This window comes from Propithecus coquereli, unplaced genomic scaffold (assembly GCF_000956105.1).
Source record: "Propithecus coquereli isolate 6110/MARCELLA unplaced genomic scaffold, Pcoq_1.0 Scaffold122, whole genome shotgun sequence".
Classification (NCBI taxonomy): domain Eukaryota; kingdom Metazoa; phylum Chordata; class Mammalia; order Primates; family Indriidae; genus Propithecus; species Propithecus coquereli.
The window spans coordinates 4,008,274-4,033,067 of NW_012136303.1; the positions used below are offsets into that span (position 1 = coordinate 4,008,274).

The 24,794-nt window shown below is 46.3% G+C and overlaps 1 protein-coding gene across 1 annotated transcript in view; it reads right to left on the reverse strand.

Moving 5' to 3' along the window:
• TM9SF4 (transmembrane 9 superfamily protein member 4) overlaps positions 1–24,794 on the reverse strand; it is a 46,675-nt gene that overhangs the window by 9,745 nt on the left and 12,136 nt on the right. Inside the window, exons 2-13 of the mRNA XM_012665827.1 lie at positions 20,016–20,129; positions 17,475–17,574; positions 11,634–11,802; positions 11,403–11,532; positions 10,120–10,243; positions 8,339–8,457; positions 8,126–8,237; positions 6,821–6,891; positions 5,337–5,469; positions 4,412–4,493; positions 4,239–4,314; positions 1,305–1,388 (exon numbers count right to left, since the gene is read on the reverse strand). Coding sequence (XP_012521281.1) covers positions 1,305–1,388; positions 4,239–4,314; positions 4,412–4,493; positions 5,337–5,469; positions 6,821–6,891; positions 8,126–8,237; positions 8,339–8,457; positions 10,120–10,243; positions 11,403–11,532; positions 11,634–11,802; positions 17,475–17,574; positions 20,016–20,129 — 1,314 coding nt within the window. The remainder of the gene's footprint in view (positions 1–1,304; positions 1,389–4,238; positions 4,315–4,411; positions 4,494–5,336; positions 5,470–6,820; positions 6,892–8,125; positions 8,238–8,338; positions 8,458–10,119; positions 10,244–11,402; positions 11,533–11,633; positions 11,803–17,474; positions 17,575–20,015; positions 20,130–24,794) is intronic.

The following is a 24,794-nucleotide window of genomic DNA, read 5'->3' on the forward strand; positions in this document are numbered from 1 at the left end:
AGGGTCTGTTGCCTGAGCAATGAGTGCAGTGGTGTCATCATAGTTCATTGCAACCTCCAACTCCTAGGTTCAAGCAATCCTACTGCCTCAGCCTCCCAAGTAGCTGGGACTACAGGTGTGAGGCCACCACACCTGGCTAATTTTTCTTATTTTTTTGTAGAGACAAGGTCTCACTATTGCCCAGGCCGGTCTCAGGCAATCCTCCCACCTTGGCTTCTCAAAGTGCTAGGATTACAGGTGTGAGCCACCACGTCTGGCCTATTTCTTCCTTCCTTCCTTCATTCATTTATTTATTTACGGAGACGGGGTCTCGCTCTTGCTCAGGCTAGTCTTGAACCCCTGACCTCATTCATTTATTTATTTATAGAGACAGGGTCTCACTCTTGCTCACGCTGGTCTTGAAGTCCTGACCTCAAAAGATCCTCCCACCGCAGCCTCACAGAGTGCTAGGATTATAGGCAAGAGCCACCGCGCCCAGCCTTACTTCTTTAACTTCTCTGTACTTTGCAAAATTTCTACAATGAGTGTTTATAGTAAGTAGCTGTAATTGAGAGGAAAATGTTGAAAGAGAGAAGGAACACAGGTATTAAAAAAGAGGAAGTGAGAGGAAGGGCATGACTCCATGTTTCCTGAGGATGGCTTGCTAAGTTGCTGGGGAAGAATCCCGTCCTCCAGCTGCCTGGACTTAAGACATCATGCAAGGACCTTTAATGGGCACGTGCAGGTAAAGGGCAGAGGGCTCCACCTGCTAAGGTGAATGGCAAATGCCTGCCCCAACTCTACTGCAGGCCTGTTACTGATGGAGACTCCATCCCCCTACCCCAACTGAGCTCAAAATCCTTCTCAATGCATCCTGGGCAGCTGCTAGCAACATACTGGACTGGGGCTGGTGGGATCCCCACTCAAAGGATAGGACGTTACCCTGCCTTTCCTCTCTGCCTCTACCTGCAGAGACTGGTGCTGCAGGGCAGGGATGTAGAGGAGGAGAGCCCTATTTTGGGATATCCTCACACGAGGCAGCTCTCTCTTGGTTAAGACAAAGGGAAATTCCCCAGTTGGCCCCTGGGCTGTGGAACCTCCCTTTAGAGAAGTGAGCTTTGGCAGTTGTCTGAAAGAGCCCACAGGAAGGCCAGGCCCAGGGCATGGGCAGATGATGGGTAGTGCTGGGGAAACCCCTGCCGGCCCTCAGGGCTGGGAACAGAACTTTGGGGACTCAGAAAAGGGAAGGGAATAACAGGAAGTGGCCTTTGGGAGTGGGACTGAGCACAGCTGGCCCTCTCTTGCTGGAGAGGCAGGGCACTTACCGCTCCTGATGAGTGCTTTCCCCAGATGAAGCAATTCAATACGAAGCAGATGCCAAAAACGACGCCAGGGTAGAGCGTTGCCGTCTGGGAGCAAGAGGGGCCAGGCTGAGGAGCTGCATCCAGGGAGCTCCCCCATCCCAGTGTTGGGGAGAAATTCTCAACCCCTCCTTGTCCTCTGGTCTCAGCTCAAGTATCATTCCTTCTAGAAAGTATTCCCTGACTCTCAGACTATGCAGACTCCTTGTTCTATGCCCTCTTAGGTCTCTGAAATTGCCCCTTCCTTGCTCTCATTCCAGTTTGTAATTGTGTATTTTTGCTACCTGATCAATGTCTGCGTATCCCCGACAGACCTCGTGAGTTCCTTGGGAACTGCATGTCCAGCTTTTTCCACTCCCCTCACTTAGAATGCAGTAGCTATTCAATATATATTGGTTGAATAAATGAATGAATAAAACTTTACAAACGTGTATGTCTGGGCCCCAAGCCAAACCACCTAGAATGATGGTTAGGCTTTACCTGAGCCTTGGGGATGGCAGACACTGGGCTTTGAATATATCATCTCACATAATCCTCGCTGCAGGTCTAGAAGGGGAGGACTAACATTATTCCTTTTAATGAGGACACTGAGGCCCAGCAATGTTAAATACCTCTCCCCACAGCCTCACACAGTCTGTTGAGGGGGGAGCAAGGTACAAACTTGGGCCCATGCTCTTGACCTACTGTGGTGTACTCAGTCAGAATCTCTTGGGCTGGGGTCCAGGCACAGGGAACCAAAGCCCCAGACTTACAGTTGAGTTGCCTCCTTGCCACGCAGTGACTATCGGGCCAGAGACCACTGTGGCAGCCTGAGCATCCAGGTGGGTCAGTGACCACAATGACCAAGGCCCTCTGCAACCTGGCGCTCAACCTCCACTGCCAGTTCCATCTTTGGCCTACCACCCCTCGTACCCAACAACTGGTCACTGCTTCTGCACGTTCCTATCCCTGGGCCTTTACATAGGCCATCAGCACTTGAGGGTATCTGCCTCCTGAGTGCTAGCACTGTACCACCGGCCTTACGTGCAGTCTCTTTCCACCCACACAACAACTCTGACAGGTAGACGCAGCAATCCCCATTAGAGAGATGGGCAAACCGAAGCTCAGGTGCTAGTCAAAGTTATCAACCAAGGAAAGAACAGAGCCAGGATTGGTGATTCCAGAACCTGAGGCCCCTATGCTGGCTGCTTCCGTGTGAAATCCTCCTCTTTAAGGTCCAGCTCACATGTCACTCCCTCCCTTCCTTTGTGTTCCTGTTTTACTCTGCTGTGTAGCAGGGACTTCCTCCTCCTCTGCCTTACTGGCTGAAATTTATTGACTGGACACTGTGCTAGACACCAGGGGTACAAACAGGAAAAAAGGCAGACCCCTACATGGAGAACAACATACACAGCAATGCTTCCCTCTGCCAAGTACTACTTAGCTTTTACCAAGGCTCTGCCCGGCTCCTCTGGAGCACTGAGGAGGACACTGAGGGCAGAATCAGGGGAGGCAGCAGCCTCCAGAGGAGTGATGCTGGAGCTAAGACTTAAAGGATGAGGTGACACTAACCAGGAGAGGAGGGTGAGGCGTGGCGTGGCCCAGGCAGAGGAGATGGCACAGGCAAGGGCAGAGGAGAGAAGGTAGTTGGGCACACACATTGCAGCAGGCTGTGGCAGAGGCCCAGCTGTGGAGGGAGGGCAGAATCTTGTGGGCAGACCATGGACGGCCAGGTCAGTCCAAGTGAGAGGCAAGAAGCCTCAATCTGGGCCAGAGCCTCAGAGATGGAGAGATAGGAGGGGATTTGTGGATCATTTGGCAGGAATACCCGCGACACTTCATGTCTAAGAAGAGGCGAGGCACGAGGGAGGAGAAGGAGGACAGGCAGCTTCCCGGGTTTCTGGCCTGGGCACCTGGATGAATGATGGGGCCACCAGACGTAAGGGGGAAGAGACTGGGTTTGGTTCAGGACCTGTCGAGGGAGAGCCTGGAGAGTGTCTGGAGGGAGACTTTACCAGGAAAGGCTCTCTTCGGGAGAGGGGAATGGTGGATTTTATTCCTCTCTAGATCCCTGGCTCTTGGCGCACAGTGGCCTAAGAAAAATGCTTGAATCATCAAGAATGTGGGAACCATTCTGATCCTTCCAGAGCAATCACCATCACAGCTCTTCTTTACTGAGGGCTTACTCTGTGCCTGAGGCCTAGCAACCAGAACCAACACAGCCTGAGCTCCCCTGGAGCTTTTGACAGCTGTGAACATGTTTCAGAGTGCTCGCCCTAGAGGCTTCTCTGAGTATGGGCACCCAAGGGTGTCCCTAGTCCTCTAAGGGATTCACTGGCTCTGGGAGAAGCAGCTCAGGGGTCCCTAGGAGGTGAGGTTGACCCCTAGACTCCTCTGGTTTCTATGGTCTTTTCTGTTGCTAAGCTCTCTCCTAAGCCCAGGAGGACAGAGAAGGGCAGGAGCTGTCCTCACAGAAGAGGAATGGAGGCACCAAAGTCTGGTGGACAGGCTGACAGTTAATGTGGGCCTGGCCTCTTCTGTCTTTGGCTGGCAAGTCCCTCTTTACTCTGTTGGGCAGGGTGTCTCCCAGCAGCCCTGCTGTTCTAAATCCTGCTATTCTGAACCCCTAATTTCTTCTCTTGCTCGAGCCATTGGACAATGTAGGTTAAAAATCACCTAAATTCAAATCCTGCATCTTGCAGATGGGGAGTTAAGGCCCTAAGAGGTCTTGCTGCGAGCCTGCGGGTAAGAGCTCCACATTCCTGACCCCTGGCCTGTGCTCCTCCTGCTACATCATGCTGCTGCTCAGACTTTGGCTCAAAAATCCCCACCAGTGCCTGCCTACTCTCTTCCTGAGCCACCCAGGAAGAAGCTTCTTAGCTCCCCACCAAACAGCAGGAGAAGGTTTAGAACACTTACACAGAAGGCTCCTTTCTTCCAGCGATGGCCTTTTAGAGTGCGGTATAGACGGCCAGCAGAAAATCCACCAAACACTCTGTGGAGAAATGGCAGGGATTCACACCAAGAGGACCTGTTAGCTGGAGTGAAAGAGGCTTGTGCCGGCCCCCAGGAGCCCCCTCAGACACACCTACCCCATGAACATGAAGAGGAAGCAGGCTGTGGTCATGAGAGCTCCCCGGCTAGAGGGCGACAGCATCCCAAGCATGGCCACAACTGTGGAGGGAGGGAGGGCAGGGCAGAGAAAGTCAGGGGGGCTGATTGCCAGGTCCCCAGCCCCGTCGTGGACAGGCTCACCAGGACACTGGGCAGAGGGGGCTAAATGAGGCTCCCTTCTCCCTTGGCCTCAACAGCATAGTCCCTTCCCCTCTACAGGAGAAGACTGGTCTTAGCTGGGGCTTGGAGGAGTGCAGCAGCTGCTGGGCTGTGCCTGGCCAAATCTTCTCTGAAGCTTCCAGTCCACAGAGCTCTTGTAACGAGCCAGACGCTGGGCTGAGTGCACCACAAATGTCGCCTCACTGATTCTGCCTTGTCAACTCTGCAAGGTGGTGATCAGTTTCTCCCCTTTCTCAGACAAGGAAACTGAGGCTCACAGAGTTAGTGGCCTGTCCAAGGTCACAAAGCTTGGATGCATGAGGCTGAGATACAAATCTAGGCAGACTAACTCCAAAGCTATCTGAAACTATTACATATTAGTGGGTTTTTCTCAGATTAAAAAAAGACCTGATTCCAGTCCTGACCTTGGTACTGACTTTGGGTAAGTCACTTACCCTCTGACTACAAAAGGCCCATCTCGCAGCAGTGATGCGTGGCTTCCCTGATGGAGCAGACATGGTGGGCTCTGTAAATGGTGCTGGGAAGGAACCCAGCTGGTAAATGGTCCTGGGCGGGGGCTATTGCTGGGGTTGACAGCTGTCTGGCCTGGACATACTGACATGTCCACCTGGTGTCAAAAGCTTGACCCTCCTTCTCCAGGGAGGGAAGCCCACCCTCCTCTCCTTGAGGCACACAGAAGAGGCGGCCATGCCACCCACACCCAGCCCCACTGAGCCCACTCACAGATGACAATGAGGATCATACAGAAGAGCTGAATGCCTGAGCCCAGCAGGGAGCTGAGGATCATGGGGTACTGGGGGGGCCTGAAGACGTCACCGTGCACCAGCTTCCACCCAGACTCCTCCATGGTATCTTCCTGCAGCAAAGGGCCAGAGAGTGAGGCTGGAGGCAGCCCCTCCAAGGACCACCCCCGAGGCTCCCTCAGCTATCAACCGGCTCTGCTCTGACACAGGAGTGCAAGTGACGACAGGCCACAAACACGACACCGGTAGCTGTGTAAAGGAAAATGTCCCCAAATTCCACAAACCGAGTGTGTAGGAAAAGAATGTAACAAATCAACACAATAAAATGTTAACTGTAATAGTTCTTGGATGGTGAGATTTAGAAGCAATTTGGTTTTTTTTCTGATTATAAAAGAAATTAAGTATTCTTATTTGTGTAATAAAAAATAAGTAAAAAAATTTTGGTATATGGCATGAAATTCAAATGAACAAAACCCAATAAATATTATGGAAAAAATTTAAACAAAAAGATGTTAAAAAATGATTTATACTCCCACTTAAGGATATTGCTGTATTGATATATTTCCTTTAGTCTTTTATGTACGTATATGTTTATATGTATGTTTTAAACAATGAAATTGGGATCATACTGAGTACTTTTGTTATTTTCAGTTGATATTTGATTGGGAGCATTTCCTCATGTCAATAAATACTCTTTGAAATTATATTTCAAAGCTGTAATAAGTATTTCTAGACCAAGTCTTTGTGTTTTTCAATATTTCCTTAGGAAAATCCTAAAATAATTTCTGTGTCAAAGCAAGTTGCCTATTTTACAGTTCTTGACCAATCGCTTTTCAGAAAACTACCAATTTACACTTGCATGGGTGGTATGGGAAGTGCTATCTTATGTTAACCTTGCCAACAATTAGTACTATTAAAAAAAAAAATCTGTACTAATTTGATGTCCAAAATGGTCTTATGATTATTTGAACCTGCATTTTCAGGGGTTATTCATGAGGTAAAAACAGTTTTTCACATGCTTACGTGCCATGTGTAGTTCCTTGTCTATAAACTTCCTGTTCGTCATTACATTAGAGATTTTAGGTTTTTGGTTTTTTTCCTGAAGAGACTTTATACAAATTCTTTCAACTATACTACTTTTTTCAAGTTTGTTGCAAATATTGTTTTGCCACTTCCTTTTTCTGTTTTGTCTATGTATCTGACAGGCAGAATAGTTTTTAAAACATTAATGTCAATTAACTTTTCTTTCTGTGACTTCTTTCATTGCTTTTACGCTTGGAAATTAGAAAGCTCATCCTCATCATTTTGGGTAATTAAAAATTTTTTCTCTGTTTCACCTTCATGAGGTTTCCTCTGTGAGTGATAACAGACACACACACCCCTCCCAGTCTGGTAGGCCCAGAGCCCTACTGCTAGACTGCCCTCCTTCTCCAAGTCCATCCCTCCCCAGCCAAGACCTCGTACAATGTCATCCTCCTTGTTGTAGTTGGCAATGTCCTTCCGGAGGGTCCGAATGATAATCATGCTCAGGATGCCTGAAACAGACAGGGGTGGGGAGGAAGAGCTGCTGGCACTGCCAGCAGTCCTCTGTGCCCTGTGCCCCCCTGGGCTTGGTGTTTTGCTGGCGTACATGGCTTGTTCCAGTAGGAACTGGCTATCCAGGACCTCAGGTCCTCTTCTAGGCGGAGCTCCACTCCAGCTGTGCACTCCACCAAGGGAAGGGTGCACAGAGGGATACTGCCCGGGCTGGGGAAAGGAAGTGCCACTGGGATGGTTGGGGGTAGCCAAAGGATGCTGCTTTTTGTTCTAAAGAGTATCCCAGCTCTTCCATGGCTTGATCCTGACAACTTCTCCAGCCTCATCTCTCCCAGGCTCACTACTCACTCCACCTCTGGTTATTTGCTGCTTTTAGCCACCTACTAGCTCACAGCCTTGTGGCTCTCTCACCTCCATGCCTTTGCCCAGGCTATTCCCTTTGTCTGAATGCCCCACCCTGCCCTAACTGACTCATATTCATGCTTCAAGACTCACCGAAGACATCTTCAACTCTCAGTACCCCTCAAAAGTTCAGAAATCCCCCACCCCCATTATTTCCCTATTTCCCTCCCCGGGCAGCAATGCAGTGGTTAGGAGAATGGGCTGCATGACCTTGAGCTCACTTAATGTTTTTAGGCTTAGCTCATGAGGCTTCAAGGATTGAGGTGTTTGTACAGTGCTTAGGACAGCAGCTGGCCCCTTAGTAAGTGTTTAATAAACAGTAGCTAGCATCATCTTCACTTCTCACATGATATTGAAACAATCAGTGTCATTCCACCTCTGTCCACCACCCTCTCGCCATCCAGCTTCTCGCCAAGTTTATCTCACTGCAGGAGTGTGACACTCATTGGAACAGTCTTTACCTGGGTCTCTGAATGACGGCTCTTCCTCCTCGTTCAGAGAGGCCTTCCCTAAAGTAGCATTCACCCTTTCCTCAACTGTTATGTATTTGGTCACCTGTTTATCTGCTTCATGGCACTTATCCCTATATGGAACTCCACTATTTACTTGCTTTTTTGTTTCTCTCCCACCACTAGAATACAGACTCTGTGAAGGCAGAGACTGGGGTGGGTTTGTTCAACACCATATCCCCAGCATCTGGCATAGTGCCTGGCACAGAATGAGCACATCAAAGTTTCATGGCATCAGTGAATGCATGCACGTGCAGGTGGATGCCTCAGTCACTCAACCCCAAACCCATCCTCTGCACCCTTCATCCCACAGGTCTCTCACCTGACAGGAAGAAGACCACCACAACGGAGTTAATGATAGAAAACCAGTGGATCTGCACGTCACTCATGGTCAAGTAAGTGTCCCAGCGAGAGGCCCATTTGATGTCACTTTCCTGGCAGTTGGGAGGAAGCATGCAGAGTCAGGCCTCTGCTGGAGAATCCTGGCCCGGACCAGAACCCTCCTCCCTTGCCCGTGAGCTCCAGCCCTACTCACCTCCCAGTGTACAGAGTAGGTGAAGTACAGCTGATTCTCCTTAGTGGGGTCAATTTCTTGGGGTGAGGAGTTGGTACCCTCGGGCAGGGTGCATGAACTCTTCTCATCTGCTTTGAGATCTATGAGAGACAGAGACTCAGTCTATTCCTGTGGCAGCCAGTGCCACTACCCAAGGGTTGTTCCATGGTTGAGGCTGCCTGCTGCTGGGACCCTGGTCTTTAGGGTCTGCGTGGAGGCTGGGAGCAGTGGATAAAAATGGATTTTAAAAATTAGGCTCGTCTTGGTGGCTCATGCCTATGATCCCAGCACTTTGGGAGGCCAAGGTGGGAGTTTCACTTGAGGCAAGGAGTTTAAGACCAGCCTGGGCAACACAGGGAGAGCCTGGTTAAACAAAAAATAAGAAAAATTAGCTGGGCATGGTGGTGTGCCTGTAGTTCCAGCTACTTGGGAGGCTGAGGCAGGAATATTGCTTAAGCCCAGGAATTTGAGGCAATCGTGAGCTATGATGATGCCACTGCACTCCAGCCTGGGTGATGCGGTGAGACCATGTCTCTAAAAAACAAAACAAAAAAACCCCAACAATAACAAAAATTATATTCCCCAGGGCCCTGACCTTCCAAAGGCCTAGGGACTGCAGAGAGGCCTGAGTCTGAGTCCTTCCTTTAGTCAGTCGGTCTCCCTTCACTAAACTCAAACACTGACTTACTCATTCAGTCAGTCCCATTTAACACACAAAACAATACTGATTCATTCTGTCATGTTTACTCACTTAGTTCATCTCCAAAGTCCCAGGACTTCAGTCATTCAATCACTCAGATGCTTTCTCCATTCATTTCCTCATTTTTTCATCCTGTCATCTGTCTATTCATTCAACCAACTCTAATAAGCACCAACTATGTGCCAGGTACTGTGCTGAGTGCTGGAGATAAAACGGTGAGGAAAGGGGACAGAGAGTCTAAGCTCTCAAAGAGCTAGTAGGGGAGCAGATGAACTCAAAACTGTCATGTACACAAATGTAGAACTGTGCTCAGGACACGCATAGCAGGAGATGCAGTATGGTGCTGTTAAAAAGTACTGGATCTATGTTTCAGACTTCTGTGTCCAATTTTGTTTGAAAAGTAGGTTCTGCAGCTTTAAAAAAAAAAAAAAATGCCAGAAAACCACCACCATGGACAAAAGGCTGGGCCTACTGTTTAATTGGAGAGCACGGTCTGGTGAGGGCTGGCAGGTGAGGTGGCACTGGACCAGGTCCTGTGAGGCCCAGAAGGACTAAGCTGGGCTCCCAAACTGCAGAACAACGGCTGATCCTGGGCAAATTCTGGTCTTTGCCAATCACTCCCACAGAGGGAGAGAAACAGAGAAACCTGCTGCCCAACAGCTCTGTCTGGGTCCTTGCCCCTTGTTCTTCAACCCAGAATGAGCTGGCTGGTTCTTGGGAAGAGGCTCCACCAAGCCCCAACTTGCTGTTTGGTCTTGGCCAAGTCACTAATTTCTGTGAGCCTGTGGTTTCTCAGCTATTATCACTACATATCTACTTCCTGTGGTTGCTGGGAAAGAGTAAACTAATAAGGTACCCAGTCTGTGCCACAGCAGACGTCAGATTGTCAGCTTTCCCCTCAACCCCACCTTCTCTAACAGGATACCATGACTCTCTTCGGCTGGACCCATACACCACACCTGAGCCCGTTAGCCAGCTCGGGAGTGTGAGGCGTGAGAAGACCCTGGGTATGGAAGCCCAGGCCCATCCAGCCCTGCCCCTCTGGTCACACCTCCCCACTCACCCTCCAGCCTGATGCTCTGGGGAATCACCTCGAAGCGGACGACACGGTATGTGTGCTCCTGGTCCTCTTCCATGTCCTCCCGGTGGTAGTAAAGGATGAATGAGAGGTGATTGTGCAGGTAGATCTAAAACAGAGCAACAGAGAACAAAACAACTAATGGCAAGAGACAACCAGGAAATCACTCAGGGAGACTACCCAGGTGTCAGGTCCCTCCCCTCACCCAGCATGCCTGGCTGTACCAACCTTCCAACAACACTGTTTTCCTCTTACCACTGCCCTGCTCAGAAACCCTCAAGGGCTCCCTGGAGCTTAACATATAAAAGCCCAATTCTCTTAGCCTGGCATTCAAGGCCTTCTATCATCCGACCTGAATATGCCTGGCTGTCATCATCTTCTAAGTCACATGAGCTCACCGGCCTCCCAGACCCTCCCTACCTTACATCTCTGTTTACCATATTCACTCCAACTAGAATGCCACCCCAACTCCATTCTGCAAAAGCCTACCTATTTTCAAGGCCCACCTCCTCCGTGATAACCTGAATGCACAATGAGCTCCCTCTGAACTCCACTGGCATTAACAGTCAGCGGAAGGCAACTGGTACTTAAGATCCAGGGTCTTATACTGTCAGTTCTCTTCCCAATCAGGACAGAAGTCCTTGCAGGACGGGCTGTGCTTCAAAAGAAATGTTTTTATTTTTTATTCCCTAAGTAATATGTGCCCAGTTCAGAAAATCATAAAGATCAGTAAAGAGAATCACACTTATAATCATCATCATTATTAGCTTATTCTCAGGGGCTGTGCTGTGAGGTGCTCACACAATCTGATTTTCTCTGCGTAACAACCCCAGAGAGTGGCCATCCTTATTACATACATTTTACAGACAAGGAATCACAGGCTCAAGGTTGCTCAGATAACCAGTAACTGGTGGAGGCAGGATTCAGACCCTGGGAGACTGCACGCTCTTGACCACAACTTAGCCCTCTCTCCTACATACCAATGAAGTGCCAGGTTTCTTTTTTGTTTTAACCTTATAAAAGGAATCTGACTTTTTAGGGACTGTGCCTTCACCTCCTTGTAGCATCTAACAGGGCCTTGCCCAGAGCACTCAGACCTCTGACAGACCATCACGCTCAGGGGCACGGGGAGAAACCTGCCTTGGCGATCCTCATATTTTCTGTTACGAACCTACAGCTGAATATTTCCCCGTTCTCCACGGCCCTCAGTGCTCCTGACTCGTGAGGTGTGGCTCCCCAGCCCTGTGAGCACGCCAAAGACACCATACCTTGTTGACATCCATGAAGCCGAGCCGGTAGCCATGTTCAAACTGCACATCTTTTTCCTTCTTCTTGTCATCGCTGTCTCGGTTGGAGTAGAGCTCCAGCCGGGTGGCCACAGGCAGGTTGTCAGCAATGCTGGAAACCCAAGGCCCTGCTCAGTCCCTCTGCACTGCCTCTCCCATCAGTGCCCTCCCCTATGTGAATCTGAGGCCAGTAGGGAGCAGAGGACAACTTACAGGTGGACATAGTAGTCTTCTGTGATCCGCTCGGCCACGAGCCGGCTCTGCTCCACTGTCAGGGTCACGGGCTTGTTGGACTGGCCACACAGAACTTCACACTTCTTCTCACTGTTCATGAGAACCTGGAAAGGGGTGTTGACAATCCGATCCCCTCTCAGCACCTCTCCTGCCGTAAGAGAGACAGATCCGAGCTCAGAGCTTCAGCCCTGAGGTTGCTGAGGTCAGCAGAGTCACAGAGATGCAGGACTGCAGGGCAAAAATGGACTTCCAAGGACTTCAGCAGTACCCAAGCCTGGCAGTGAATGCCCTTCCCATCTGTTCAAGTCTAGCTGGCCCAGCTAACCCCCACCTGTCGCCTGCTCCTCTTCCTTTGTGCTCTAGTACCATTGGACCCCTCAGTACTCATCAAACATTTCATACTCTTCCATGCGGCTGGGCCTCAGTCACTTCCTTTGCCTGGATTGCCATGCCCTGCCCCATGCTCCTGGCTGCAAACTCAGCTTCCATTTCACTCTCTCCAGCAATTCCTTCCTGACTCCTTTAGGACAAGCTCGTCACTTCCTCCTCTGATTTCCCTCTGTGCCGAGGCAGCATCAGGCAGTGAAGAGAGAAGGCTCCAACTGCAGACCACCTGCTACTGCACCCTGTCTCTGCCACTTACTAGCTTAGCAGGCTTGGGAAGTCACTCAACCTCACTGGGCCTCAATGTCCTTATCTGTAATACGGGATAATAATAGCACCCACCTCATAGGGTTACAGTGAGGAATAAAGGAATTAATCTAAGTAAACTACCAGGCACAGAGCAGACAAGCAACCAACACTAATTTTATCATTAGCACCTTTTCATATGTCAATGATGTTACTTTGTATGATGTTCTGATATATTTATGTTTCTAGCTCTCCTACCTATGAGCTCTTTAAGGGTAGATTGTTTCTTATTTATCCCTGTGTCTTTAGATCCTGGTTTGGCAGGGAGAGAAGCAGGGTGAATCCAGCACCTGAGGTTTTTATCCAAAACATCCTTTTACTTAACAAACTGGCATGCCCCTTGTGTGCCTGTTGCTTCAGAGTAACCTGCTGCCAGACCTCATGCTAACAGGCACTGAGCAGTTAGAATGTCACCTAAACCCAATGGTGCTTTCACTCTGAGCCATTCAACAACTGATTCTACTGTGATGATGTGACACCGGGGCAAGCTGAAGGAGACCAACCACAGCCAGGACTAACGCCTCCACATGCACTTGGTCTAACGCTTGCCCATCAGTATGGATCCATTTCCTATGGCATTCTCTGCCTAGTCAGCTAGTCATTCATTCATTCCCTCACAAACATGCACTGGGTACCCACTACATGCCAGGCCCTGAAGATACAAAGTTGAACAGACAAACTCATAGAGCTTATGGTCGAGTGAAAAGACAGACTTTGATTACATAATCAGCAAAATGAGAATTTATGGGATAAATTGCTGTAGAGTAGGTCTAAGAAAGCTTCCCTGAGGAAATGGTACTTGAAGTGAGCTCTACAGGAAGAGAAAAAGTTAACTAGGCCAAGAGATAGGGGAAGAACATTCTAGACAGAAGGAACAGTATGTGCAAAGGCCCCATGCGGGTAAGGGTTGGGGGAGCAGTAAATTTGAGAGGCCTGTGTGGCTGCAATGCAGAGAGTTGGGGACAATGACTGGGTGAGCTGGAGAGGTGGGCCAGAGCTGGTCCTCAGGGGGCCCAGGAGCCACACATACCTTGATCTTTACCTAGAAAGCAACGAAAGCCAATGAAGGTTTCTGACTGGGGTGAGGGAAGACTTATCTGATTCTGGTGACAGAAAGGTGGCTCTGGCTGTTTTGTGAAGAAAACAGAGGAAGCAAGGAACTGGCTGGGAGTGATGGCAGTCAGTCATGCAAATGAGTGATGCTGGTGGCTGGAACAGAGGGTAGTGAGGGTGGAGAAGAGGATACAGACTCAGGAGCTACTGAGGAGGTGAAATCTATGGGATCTGGTGCTGACTGGACATAAGGAATTAGTGAGGATGGTGCATGTTAGGAATACCATGAGATTTCTACAACTAGGTTCTAGGTGGGAAAACAAAGAACAGAAAATTTAGATTGAAGGCATTTTCAGTTTTGACACATGAAGTGGGCAGGTAGATATCAAGATTTAAGGCTCAGAGGAGAGGTCAGGGCAGAGGTGGAAGTTGTGAGTTGTCAGCACACAGAAGTTAAGTAGCAGGGCCATGAGCGGTGCTGCTGTAGAGGGCGGCACTCAGCTGTGCAAAACAGAAGCCCTGGCAAGAGATGCTTCCAGTGTGGATGAGGATGGGGAGGCAGTCCGCCCCTCATGTACTCACCATTAAATTGGTACTAATCGATCAAAACTTATGTGCACATATGGAAGTAACATTTCACTGGGTGTTGGGCAAGTGGGAGGGGGAGAAGAGGATGGGTAAATTCACACCTAATGGGGGCGGTACATGCTGTCTGAGGGATAGGCACGCTTGTAACTCTGACTTGGGCCATGCAAAAACAATTTATTAATATGTAACCAAAGCATTTATACCCCTGTAATATTCTGAAATATAAAAAAAATACATTCTACAAATGAATTCTTAAAGAAAGAATATAAATAACATAAAAATTGAACTATCAAAAAAATTTGTGTATGCAAAGAAAATTCAATCAACATTTTTGACAAAATTATTAATCATAAATTTAAAATTTGAAGAAGCTTGCAGTAAATTTCATAACAAATTCCAAATAACCATATTGGGAGAAAAAAACCTTTATCTGTGACAGGTTATCACAAACATACATAGGTAAGAAATGATTTTGTGACTATTACCAAGATGAATTTTTCTGCCTTTGTTATCTTTTGATGCTGAGAGCCAAATTTAAAAATTTGCTTTCCTATACATTATGTAAACATTGTGTAGCTGTTATTTTATTTTTTGAGAAATATTATTATTTTTAAAAATAATTTTGAGTAAAACTTTATATAGGCTCACCAGTATAATAAAATCAAGCTACGCATGAATAAGTGTTTCTAAAATTAAAAAAAAAAAAAAGTGTGGATGAAGCCACCCAGGAGAGGAAGAGGGTGAGGAGGGGCCTGGATGAAGGCCTCTTTCCCCTCTGCCCTGTTTTGGAAGCCTGGTAATGTAGGTGAGCATGCAAAACCCAGGCATGGACTGGCCAGTTAAGAGCAAGGACATCGTAAGACATCTGCATAGCCCACTGCTGAAATGTATTTCACAGATGACAAAGCTGAGGATGACGGAGGATAGTGGCTTGCCCATGACCACATGGGGGGCTGTGGTAATGCTAAACCCCTGGGGCTCTTTCCTCTACACCACATCCTCCTGCCCACTTCTCCGGTCAACAAGGATCTTGTTTGAGCAGAGAAACAACCATCGAGAGGGGAACAGGGCTGCAGAACAAGGAAGGTGGTATCACTTCTTAATATTCGGAAATTAAATTTAACCCAAGAAAGAGGACATACTGGTCAGGAATGGCTCTTTTCTAATACAGAAGTATTCCTTTCAACAACGAGCAAGAAGTCATGAATGTGGACCTTCTAAGAGAACCTGATGTAGTACTCCCAGATCACATGCCACAGCTGCTCCAATACACACACCACGACATGAATCTCCATTCATGTGACAACCATGAGCACTGCCCTCAGACAGCCCAAATGAGCCTTTCTGGAGAAGGCAGCCTGGGACTACAGAAAGAACTCTGGCTTTAGAGTCAAAAACCTGAGTTAAATCTCAATTCTTCCACCTACTGGCCATGTGACCCTGAAGTCTTTCAGACCCTTGAAGTTGCTGTTCCCTCTACTATGAAATGAGGATGATCATACTCAGCTTACAGAGTTACTATAAGACTCTAGGAAGATAGTGCAGAGTGTGATGCTTAAGTGTTGATGAGGATCGGGAGGCAGTCCGCCCCTCATGTACTCACCATTAAATTGGTACTAATCGTTCAAAACTTATGTGCACATATAGAAGTAACATTCATTGGGTGTTGGGCAGGTGGGAGGGGGGAGAAAGGGATGGGTAAATTCACACCTAATGGGGGTGGTTCCTAGGGCTCTGCCATTTACTAGATGAGTGACCTGGGGCAAGTGACTTCACCTCCTTGTGCCTCACTTCCCTTGTCTGTAATAAGGAGACAGTAAGAGAATCTACCTCAGGGTTGTTGTGAGAATTAAATGAGTTAAAGCACAGAAATGCTTAGAACAGTGTCCAGCTCACAGGAAGAGCCCTACAAACATTAATCGTGGTGGTGGTGACCATGATGATAATGTAGAGTTTTTACATTTTTATATCTTTCCATTACAATGATTGGCTTGCAATCCAACAGACATTCAGACAAGGATGTTTTTGCTCGACTTAGGTAGGACATTAACATTTCCCGAATGTCTACTATGTGTCAGGTTCTGGGCTAGAAGCTGAGAAAGGAATATAAGACATAATCCCTCAAGTCAAAGAGCCCTTGGGTGACAAAGGGAAATATTACACAAAGACAGATCGAGATGCAATATGGCAGGATGACGTTTATACACAGAAGTCTCCATTTCTATGAGGTGGGAACATTCCCCAGTTTCATGCAAGATTCGGCAGAAGTTCAGAGAGGTTAAGATCATTCACTATCACACTGAAGTAGTCTTGGACTGCCAAAGAATCCATACTAGCTCCCAGGGGAAGGAAGAAGCAGCTGGTATCAGGGACCTGGAGGACCAAGTGGGTCTGGCTTCCCAGGCAAAGGCAAGGTGGCTAGAGCACAGCACAGTGTGGAGAGGAAAGAAGGGAAATGGCAGGCAGGAGGCAGGCAGGCAGGCATCAGTATACAGATGGTTGGTGGCAGGGTCACGAGCTGTACCACTGCACAGTCAGTGGAAGCCAGCCCAGGCTCTGAAGCCAATCTGTTTGATACCACAAGGCAAAATGTAGGCAAAGTTGGTGTTTGGGGGAGGTGGTGCAGCCCACTTTTGGTTAAACTGGTTCCAAGGTCTGTCTCCAGCTGGTCCAGGACCGCTAATACCTGGCAGAGATATATTTACCAGCTAGGGGTTCTGGAAACATCTGTGCCATAGGTAACCCTGACAGAGAAGGCAGCCCTTTCAGGGGCCTGCTCTCACCTTTCTCCTTCCTAAGGTATAAGAAAAGAAGAAAGTCTCTTAAGTTTCTTGAGTTCAGGAAAAGCATCTTTCCGTGCTTTTATCTCCAGGACTTAACATGGAAGCAGGTACAGTAGAAGCATGAATAACCGTGTCCTGAAGAGATGCCTCCAAATGCCTTTTCCTTTAAGCCTGAAATTCTACCAAATGGAGAATTATTTAAATTAGAATAAAATGGCTACTATTTATGGAATACTTGTGCCAGACACTGTGCTGGGTGTCTCAGATTATTTGAGGCAAGTCTTGCACAGCTTAGCAAGAACTATGGTGACTACTTGCTTTTAGGGCAGAGGTAATCACTCGCTCTTTCCATCAAAAGCAGAGCAGATGACAAAAGCTGGGAGAGAGGAGAAATCTAGAAATCCAGACAAAGCTGGTCTGAGTAGAAGCCAAGTGCTCCAACTCTAAAGGCTGACTGCTTGGATTCAAAGCCCAGCTTAGCCATTAAAAGTATAACCAGAGGAAAGTCACTTAACCTGCAAAATGGGAATAAACATAGCAGCTACCCCTTCAGGGTCATTATGAGGCTTAAATAAACTAGTAGGTATGTAAACTATGTACAATAATAGTGTCCAGCACATAGCAAGGCTAACTGCTATTATTGTTATAAAACCATGCTGGGTGCCCCTTGGGGACAGGTTGACAGCAGTGTAAAAGCAGCACTTACCCAAATTCTCTGCCTTGTAAGTGATTTTGCTGGGCTGGCAGAAGGGCAATGAGTAATATTCATAAGGTAGCTGGGTTCGAGAGCTGGTGAGCTTCACGGCCTGGTGGGAGAAGAGAGGTTGTTGTTCTACCATCCAGCAGAAACCAATAATCCTCTTTCAATAATCCTCCCTGGTACCCACACACCTTTAGTATAGTTGGTAATAGTATCTAATAGGCAAACTAATTGTAGCAGACATAACTGTAGTATACTATATACTATACTGCCCACAATTCTGAATTATTTCACATTTCATTAATTTTAGATTGCTTGCATTACACATTTAAACTCACAACCAAATTCAATACCCAGAATTTTGCACATATTGCTATCCTTTGGGCTGATATTTTCACTTCTGAGCATCGTTCTTGAGGAAATAACTTCAATGAGGGGAAAAAAGCCTTTAAGAACAAAGAAGTTCACTTCTGATTCACAACCATAGTGGTCTTCTTCAGTTCCTTGAGTCAGTCAAGCTCTGACCCAGGGTTTGAACCTGCTGCTCCTTTCTGCCCTACTCTGTGCACATGTGGCTTCTTCTCACATTTAGGTCTCGGCTGAAATCCTGACCTCTGAGTCCTGCCCTAAACAGCGTGTCTAACGGAACTCCCATCATTCTCTACTTCAACACTCTGTTTCCTTCGCTGCATGTCTGATAAGATATAATCATTTTGTTTACCTATTTTTTAAAAAAAATCACTTTCTCCCACTATAATCTAAGACTCAAGCTCCATGAGGGCAAGGACTGTGTGTGCCTCAGTCACCTCTGTAACCCCAGTGCCGTAGAGCTAGGTGCAGAGTAGGTGCTCATTAGATGTTTGCTGAATGAGAGACGACAGAAAACCAAAAAACAACTAAAGGCTCCTACAATGGGAAATTGATCAATAAACTATGATATATTTATTTAATTAAATATTGTGTGGCATTAAAAATAAGGTTTAAGAAGATGACGGAGAATGTTTAGGAAATGATGCAAGCACACAGGATATAGCACTAGAAACGGCAGTAATCACAGGAAACCCCCAAACCACAGATAATATAGAACCCATCAAAATGTTACAAAAAATAAAATTTTAATCTAAATATAACTAAAATTATTTTTACTATTTAGGAAATATTGAGCATTCCTCATGCTTCATCTAAAAGCATAAATAATTTTTAGAATCCACGTCTACAACGCTTATTTAAAACTCTTGCTTTGGAATTAGGAATTTTCCAGATTTTAGAAGGGTAATGTGGTATATATACCATAGGTTTCCTAACACCCCCAGCTGCGTCTGGAGCAGTACCTCATGTTCAATGACTATTTGTACAGAAAAATGCAAAAATATTCATACTGAGTGGGATAAGTCAATAAACAGCTTCATGTTCAGTTCAAGCCAGCTCTTGCCTCCAGTGAGCTTAGAAAAACTTTGAATTTCAGAGCTTTCTGGATGTTAGATTGAGGACATTAAGGACCTCTATTAAGGGTTACACGAACTGCTTGAGAAAAAAGTAGTCAAAAAGTTGTCATCTGTTATAATAATTTTGTGTTTCTCAGCATTCTGTCTCTGGGGACAATCAGAAAAGAATCCATATTATAAAGAGATGAGTCCCACCTTTATGTTCCCTCCCACTCTCTCTCTTCCCACATCCTCAGCTAGGCAGGACTGGAAGCCAGAGCAACCCCCGTAGCCCCTCTGCCACAGCTTTGCTCTGGGGGGGCTTTTGGCAGAGGCAGTGGGAGGAGGATATTGCAGTGGTTAAGAGATGGGGCTTTAGACTAACCCTATGTCTCCCTCATCATGTGACCTTAGGCATGTTGATTTATTTTCCTAGGCCTCAGTTTCCTAATCTGTAAAATGTACAGGAAATCCATAAAACATATAGAATTCACCTCAGAGGGTTCTCGGAAGACATCCTGAGCTAAGCCATGAATAATGCCTGGCATGTAAATAACCTTCAATAAATGTTATTTTAATTACTGTTCTTGCAAGTTATAAGTCTGACTGCCAAGGAAGAGAGATGTTTACAATATATGAACGATATGAACAGATGCTGTGAGTTATGCAGAGAAAGCTGGTAACAGAGAGAAGGATAGAGTAGATAAAAGAGGGAGGCAGAGATGCCAAAGAGGAGGAGGCAGTTGGAGCAAGACAGAGATGCAAAAAGAGATGGGCATGGACACATACACACAGAGAGAAAAGAATGTTTGAGAGCAAAAGTGAGAGTGAGAAGGAGACAGATGCACACATACACAAGCACACACAGAGACAGAGAAAGAACCAGAAATGGGGAGAGGATATGAAGAACGAGAGGTACAGGGAGAGAGAGATGAAGAGGCAGGGGTAGAGCTCTCAGAATCGCAGGGCTCCTGAAGATAATCTAGGACACTCTACTTCCAGCCTGTGTAGCATGCAGTGAACCCTTTCTCCCAGGACAACTGGATGGACATGCACAGCTGCCCATGGTCCTCTAGCCAGGCTGCTTAGCGCAGAGGCTCCAACAGCTCAGGAACACACTTACCTTGATCTCTACAGGGTCGTTCTGGTGGAAGTTGATTGGCGCGACCCCAGGGACATAGAAGGCGCTTGATTCACATGTGAGAGAGAGAAGCAGCAAGGACCACGGCAGCCAATTCTGCTTGGAAGAAGAGAGGCCACAGTTGAAATGCGGGAAAGACGTGAACATCCCCTGGGACAGATCAAGTCACACCATCTTCATGTCTGCTTTACCTGACCCAGTGTCGCCCTCTGTTCCTGGAGCTTGAGGACCACGTAAAGGTTGCCTCTCAAATGCCCCCAAGAGCACCACAAGACAATTCTGCACTTCAGGAATGAGCCACAAAATGGGTCAAGTAATTAATATCTGAGCAAAAGGGAAAACCGTCAAACAGGAGCCACATCTCCCCATTCCTGGATCAATCTTTTTTTTTTTTTTTGAGACAGAGTCTCACTCTGTTGCCCTGGCTAGAGTGAGTGCCGTGGCATCAGCCTAGCTCACAGCAACCTCAAACTCCTGGGCTCAAGCAATCCTACTGTCTCAGCCTCCCGAGTAGCTGGGACCACAGGCACGCGCCACCATGCCCGGCTGATTTTTTTTTTCTACATATATTTTTAGCTGTCCAATTAATTTCTTTCCATTTTTTGGTAGAGACGGGGTCTCGCTCTTGCTCAGGCTGGTCTCGAACTCCTGAGCTCAGAATGATCCGCCCGCCTCGGCCTCCCAGAGTGCTAGGATTACAGGCGTGAGCCACCGCGCCCGGCCCTGGATCAATCTTTTAACCATTTTATGGTGTATCACTCTCCAGGATAGCTAGTGGAAATAAAGGTCCATAGCATTCCATTAATTCACATTTCTCCTTATAGCAACAGGCTCACTTTGTCAGGAAGCTTCTATGTTACCAATATATTTTCCCATAAGCTTCTCCGAAACTCTTCTGGCCTCTCATCACCTCCCATTCTCCTCCTCACTCAGCTCCAGCCACACAGGCCTCTTTGCTGTCCCCTGACAAGAAGCCCTTCTCCACCCCTCAGGGCCTTCATCTTCATGGTTCCCTCTGCCAGAATGCCCTTCCCACAGACACCTGCATGGCTCATCTCTGTCCTTATTTCATTTGGGTCTCTAACATCACTTCCTCCAAGAAGCCGCCATTGACACCCTATCTGAAGAACATCCTCAGGGCTCCAACTACCCATGTCTCCAGCCCCTTACCCTACTTTATTTCTCTTCATGGACTTATCTACTTGACATGTCTGACATGTATTTGTTTATTTGTGTATTGATGTCCCTTCCACTTGAATGTAATCTCTGTGGGAGCAGAGACTGTATCCCCAGTACCATGAATGAACAGTGCCTAGCACAAAGTGGGCACTCAGTAAATATCTGCATGCAGGACAGTTGCCTGGGAATCAAAGGCAAGATAGATCAAATTCTGACCTCAAGAAACCCGCCCCATCAAAGCCTCTCTTTCCCTCCATTAACAATAGTGCTTCACCCCTTGAAATAACCAGAAAAGCTGCCCAATTTACCTGCCTCTGCCTGGCCTGAACAAGCAACTTTTGTCATCCACATACTTGAATCACCAACTCAAGAATGTTTCTGCATCTGCCTTCTCTCTCCACCCTTTCACTGTTGCTGGATTTCAGACACTGGCCACAGCCCCTCTGTCCATCAAGTTCCCCCACCCCCAACACAGACACACACACACAGACACACACACACAGACACACACACACACACACACACACACACACACACACGATTCCTTCTGAAACTCAATTTTAGAGCTTGGGAAAAGTCTTGAGAGCAATATATTCACAGAGTTCTTCCCCTGATTTGTTGTGAATGTTTAAGTATCTGCCAGCTGATTTTCATTATGAAATAACAGTCTGACCCTGATAAAAACAGTGCCATGGCTAAGACAGGTGTACTGTAATCAGGAGGTCAGCAGAATTAGAAGTGAGAGCAGGAAAATCTTTAAAAGAAACGAAAAGAAGGTAAAACAAAGCCTCATGGCGTAGGATTCCATATAAGAAGACATACTTTTCCCCCTTCTCCTTTTTAAAAAAAACTTTTTATTTTTAAATAAATTTAGATTTATAGAAGAATTATAAAGACATTTTAGAGAGTTCCCATATACTCTTCATCCAGTTTCCCTTAATGTTAACATCTTACATAACCATGGGCGAGTAAGGCTTTTAAAAAATAACTAGCTTAAAATTTTTTTAAAAAAGTAAAACATATATAGTTAATAATTCAAAGAGTACAAATGGGTATGGCATGAAAAATAAGTCTTCCTCCTACTCCAGGTCCCCATGTACAATCACTATCACCGATTCCTTGAAAATCCCTCTAGAGACATTCTAAACAGGCACAAAGGGAAGGGTTTCATAGTATGGGTTTGCCTGAATACAAAACCACTTTTTTTTTGAGACAGAATCTTGCTCTATCACCCCAGCTAGAGTGCAGTGGCATCATCATAGCTCACTGCAACCTCAAACTCCTGGGCTCAAGTGATCTTCTTGTCTCAGCCTCCCAAGTAGCTGGGACTACAGGTGTGTGCCATCATGCCCAGCTAATTTTTCTATGTTTAGTAGAGACGAGGTCTCACTCTTATTCAGGCTGGTCTCGAACTCCTGAGCTCAAGGGATCCTCCAGGGTTGACCTCCCAGAGTGCTAGGATTACAGGTGTGAGCCACCGTGCCCGGCTTACATTTTTATTCTTTCTCTCTGAATAGTGATAGGAAGCCTACCCACCGTAGTAGGTTGGACACAGCATCTGATTTCCTCTCCATCAGATTTCCTCCACTTGACCAGGTATCTGAAGATTCTGGCCCTTCCTCATTGGAACGCTTCGCTCCCTCATTTGTCAGTCGTTAGGATGTGAGTGCTTCACATGGGAAAAATTAACTCTGCCCCCCTTTCCCTCTAATTCCCCTCTGTACCCGAATTCTAGTTAATCAAATATAAGGAAGGCAAATCCTATATTACTGACATAAACTGCCATCTAAAAGTCGTTTAAAAAAAAAACAACCCTGAATTTTTGAAAAACAATTCAGAAAACAGACAATCCTCACATAAAGATAATATCAACAAACCACAAACCAATTTATCTTAGAGGAAGGATCAAGAGATGAAAAATGGCAAAGGATATCTTCACAATATGCTAGAATCTTTGAATATAACTCAAGTTGGCAACCAAAAGTGATTCAGAAGTTCAGCTTAGAACTAATGACTGTCAGATGACACTCTTCATTTTAGATATTAAAATGTCACTGGTGTGGTATTCTCATCTGGCTGGATAGATTATAAACAGAAACACTTCTGGGGGTCAATTTGGCACCCTGTATTGCTTTTGGAAAACCCCCCAATACTTTTTGCTCCTGTAATTCTAATTCTAGAAATGTTAAGAAAAACATGGCAATATGCCAAAATGTGTATATAAATGGGTGATCATTATAGCATTATTTAAAATAATGAAATTGTTCACGACTTAGGAGAATAAAACAGCCCATATTAGTGGAATGGGTTAAATTATGTCCATTTATCCATTTAAGTAGTCAATAAAAATTATGATATATTTTTTGAATTGGAATGTTCAAGCTTTAGATTCAAGTAGAAAAAGCGGAGGATAGAACACTGCATGGTAAGATTCCCTTTTTTAAAAAAAAGTTATCTTTGGGAAAATGCTTAGGAGGCAAAATGTGTTATCTGAGTAACGGACTGCTTCCCTTTTTGTGTACCTATATTTTCTAATTTTTCTTAAAGGATTATATAGTATTTATACCACTTCATAAATGACATGCAAGAAAATACCACTGTCTGAACAACTAGGTTACAGCAATCCTAGCTTGGTATGGAGGGGACTCCACCTGCTGGTCCTACTGCCTTTCAAGCAACACCTCCTACCTGATCTTTGTAAGCCTTCAGGGAGACACAAGGATTGTCCCTGCCCTTGGTGAACAGACCCGCTCAGGTTGTTTCTGACATATGACCTCACCTTATTCAAGTCCTACCTACCCTTGAAATGGTTCTTCCTTTAAGAATGCCCTCAGAGTCTCACAGAGAGAATTAGACTCTTTCTTCCATACTTTTCAAGGCATTTTATTAAGTATCTCTATGATGACACTAGAGGAAGAGAATGGAACCATCACCTAATACCCAAATGAACTTTCAAATCTACACATGTTCAAAGACTGCTGCTTAAGTTGCATGGCAAATATTTAAATGTGTGCTTATTTAAGCTCCAACTATAGCACTCCTCGTGGTGAGTTAACCTGCACTAATCGCTTGTCTGGCTTTATTGATGGGGGAACTCAAATCCTTCTCAAGCAAATTAATAATAAGCACCAACCAACTTCTGATGTATAAAAATATGAAACCATCTACTCATACACAGGTTTAATATTAGTCTTTGCTGTATCCCCTTGAGAATCTGATAAAAAACAAAAATTCCTCACATTTAAGTTCTTGACACCCCCCACCTTTCCACGTGTCCAAGGACCTAGGCTGAGAATCCCTGAGAACATCTAACCCCTAAACCATATTTGTATGTCTAGGATAGTGGTTCTTAATCCACTGGGGAGCTTTAAAAAATACCAATGTCAAGGCCTCATCCTAGACCACTGGTTATCCTAACCAATTGTAAGTCAGAATCTTTGAGAGATAGGGCCCTGGTGTCAATATTTTTAAAAGCTCTCTAGGCTGGGCGCGGTGGCTCATGCCTGTAATCCTAGCACTCTGGGAGGCCGAGGCGGGTGGATCGCTCAAGGTCAGGAGTTCGAGACCAGCCTGAGCAAGAGC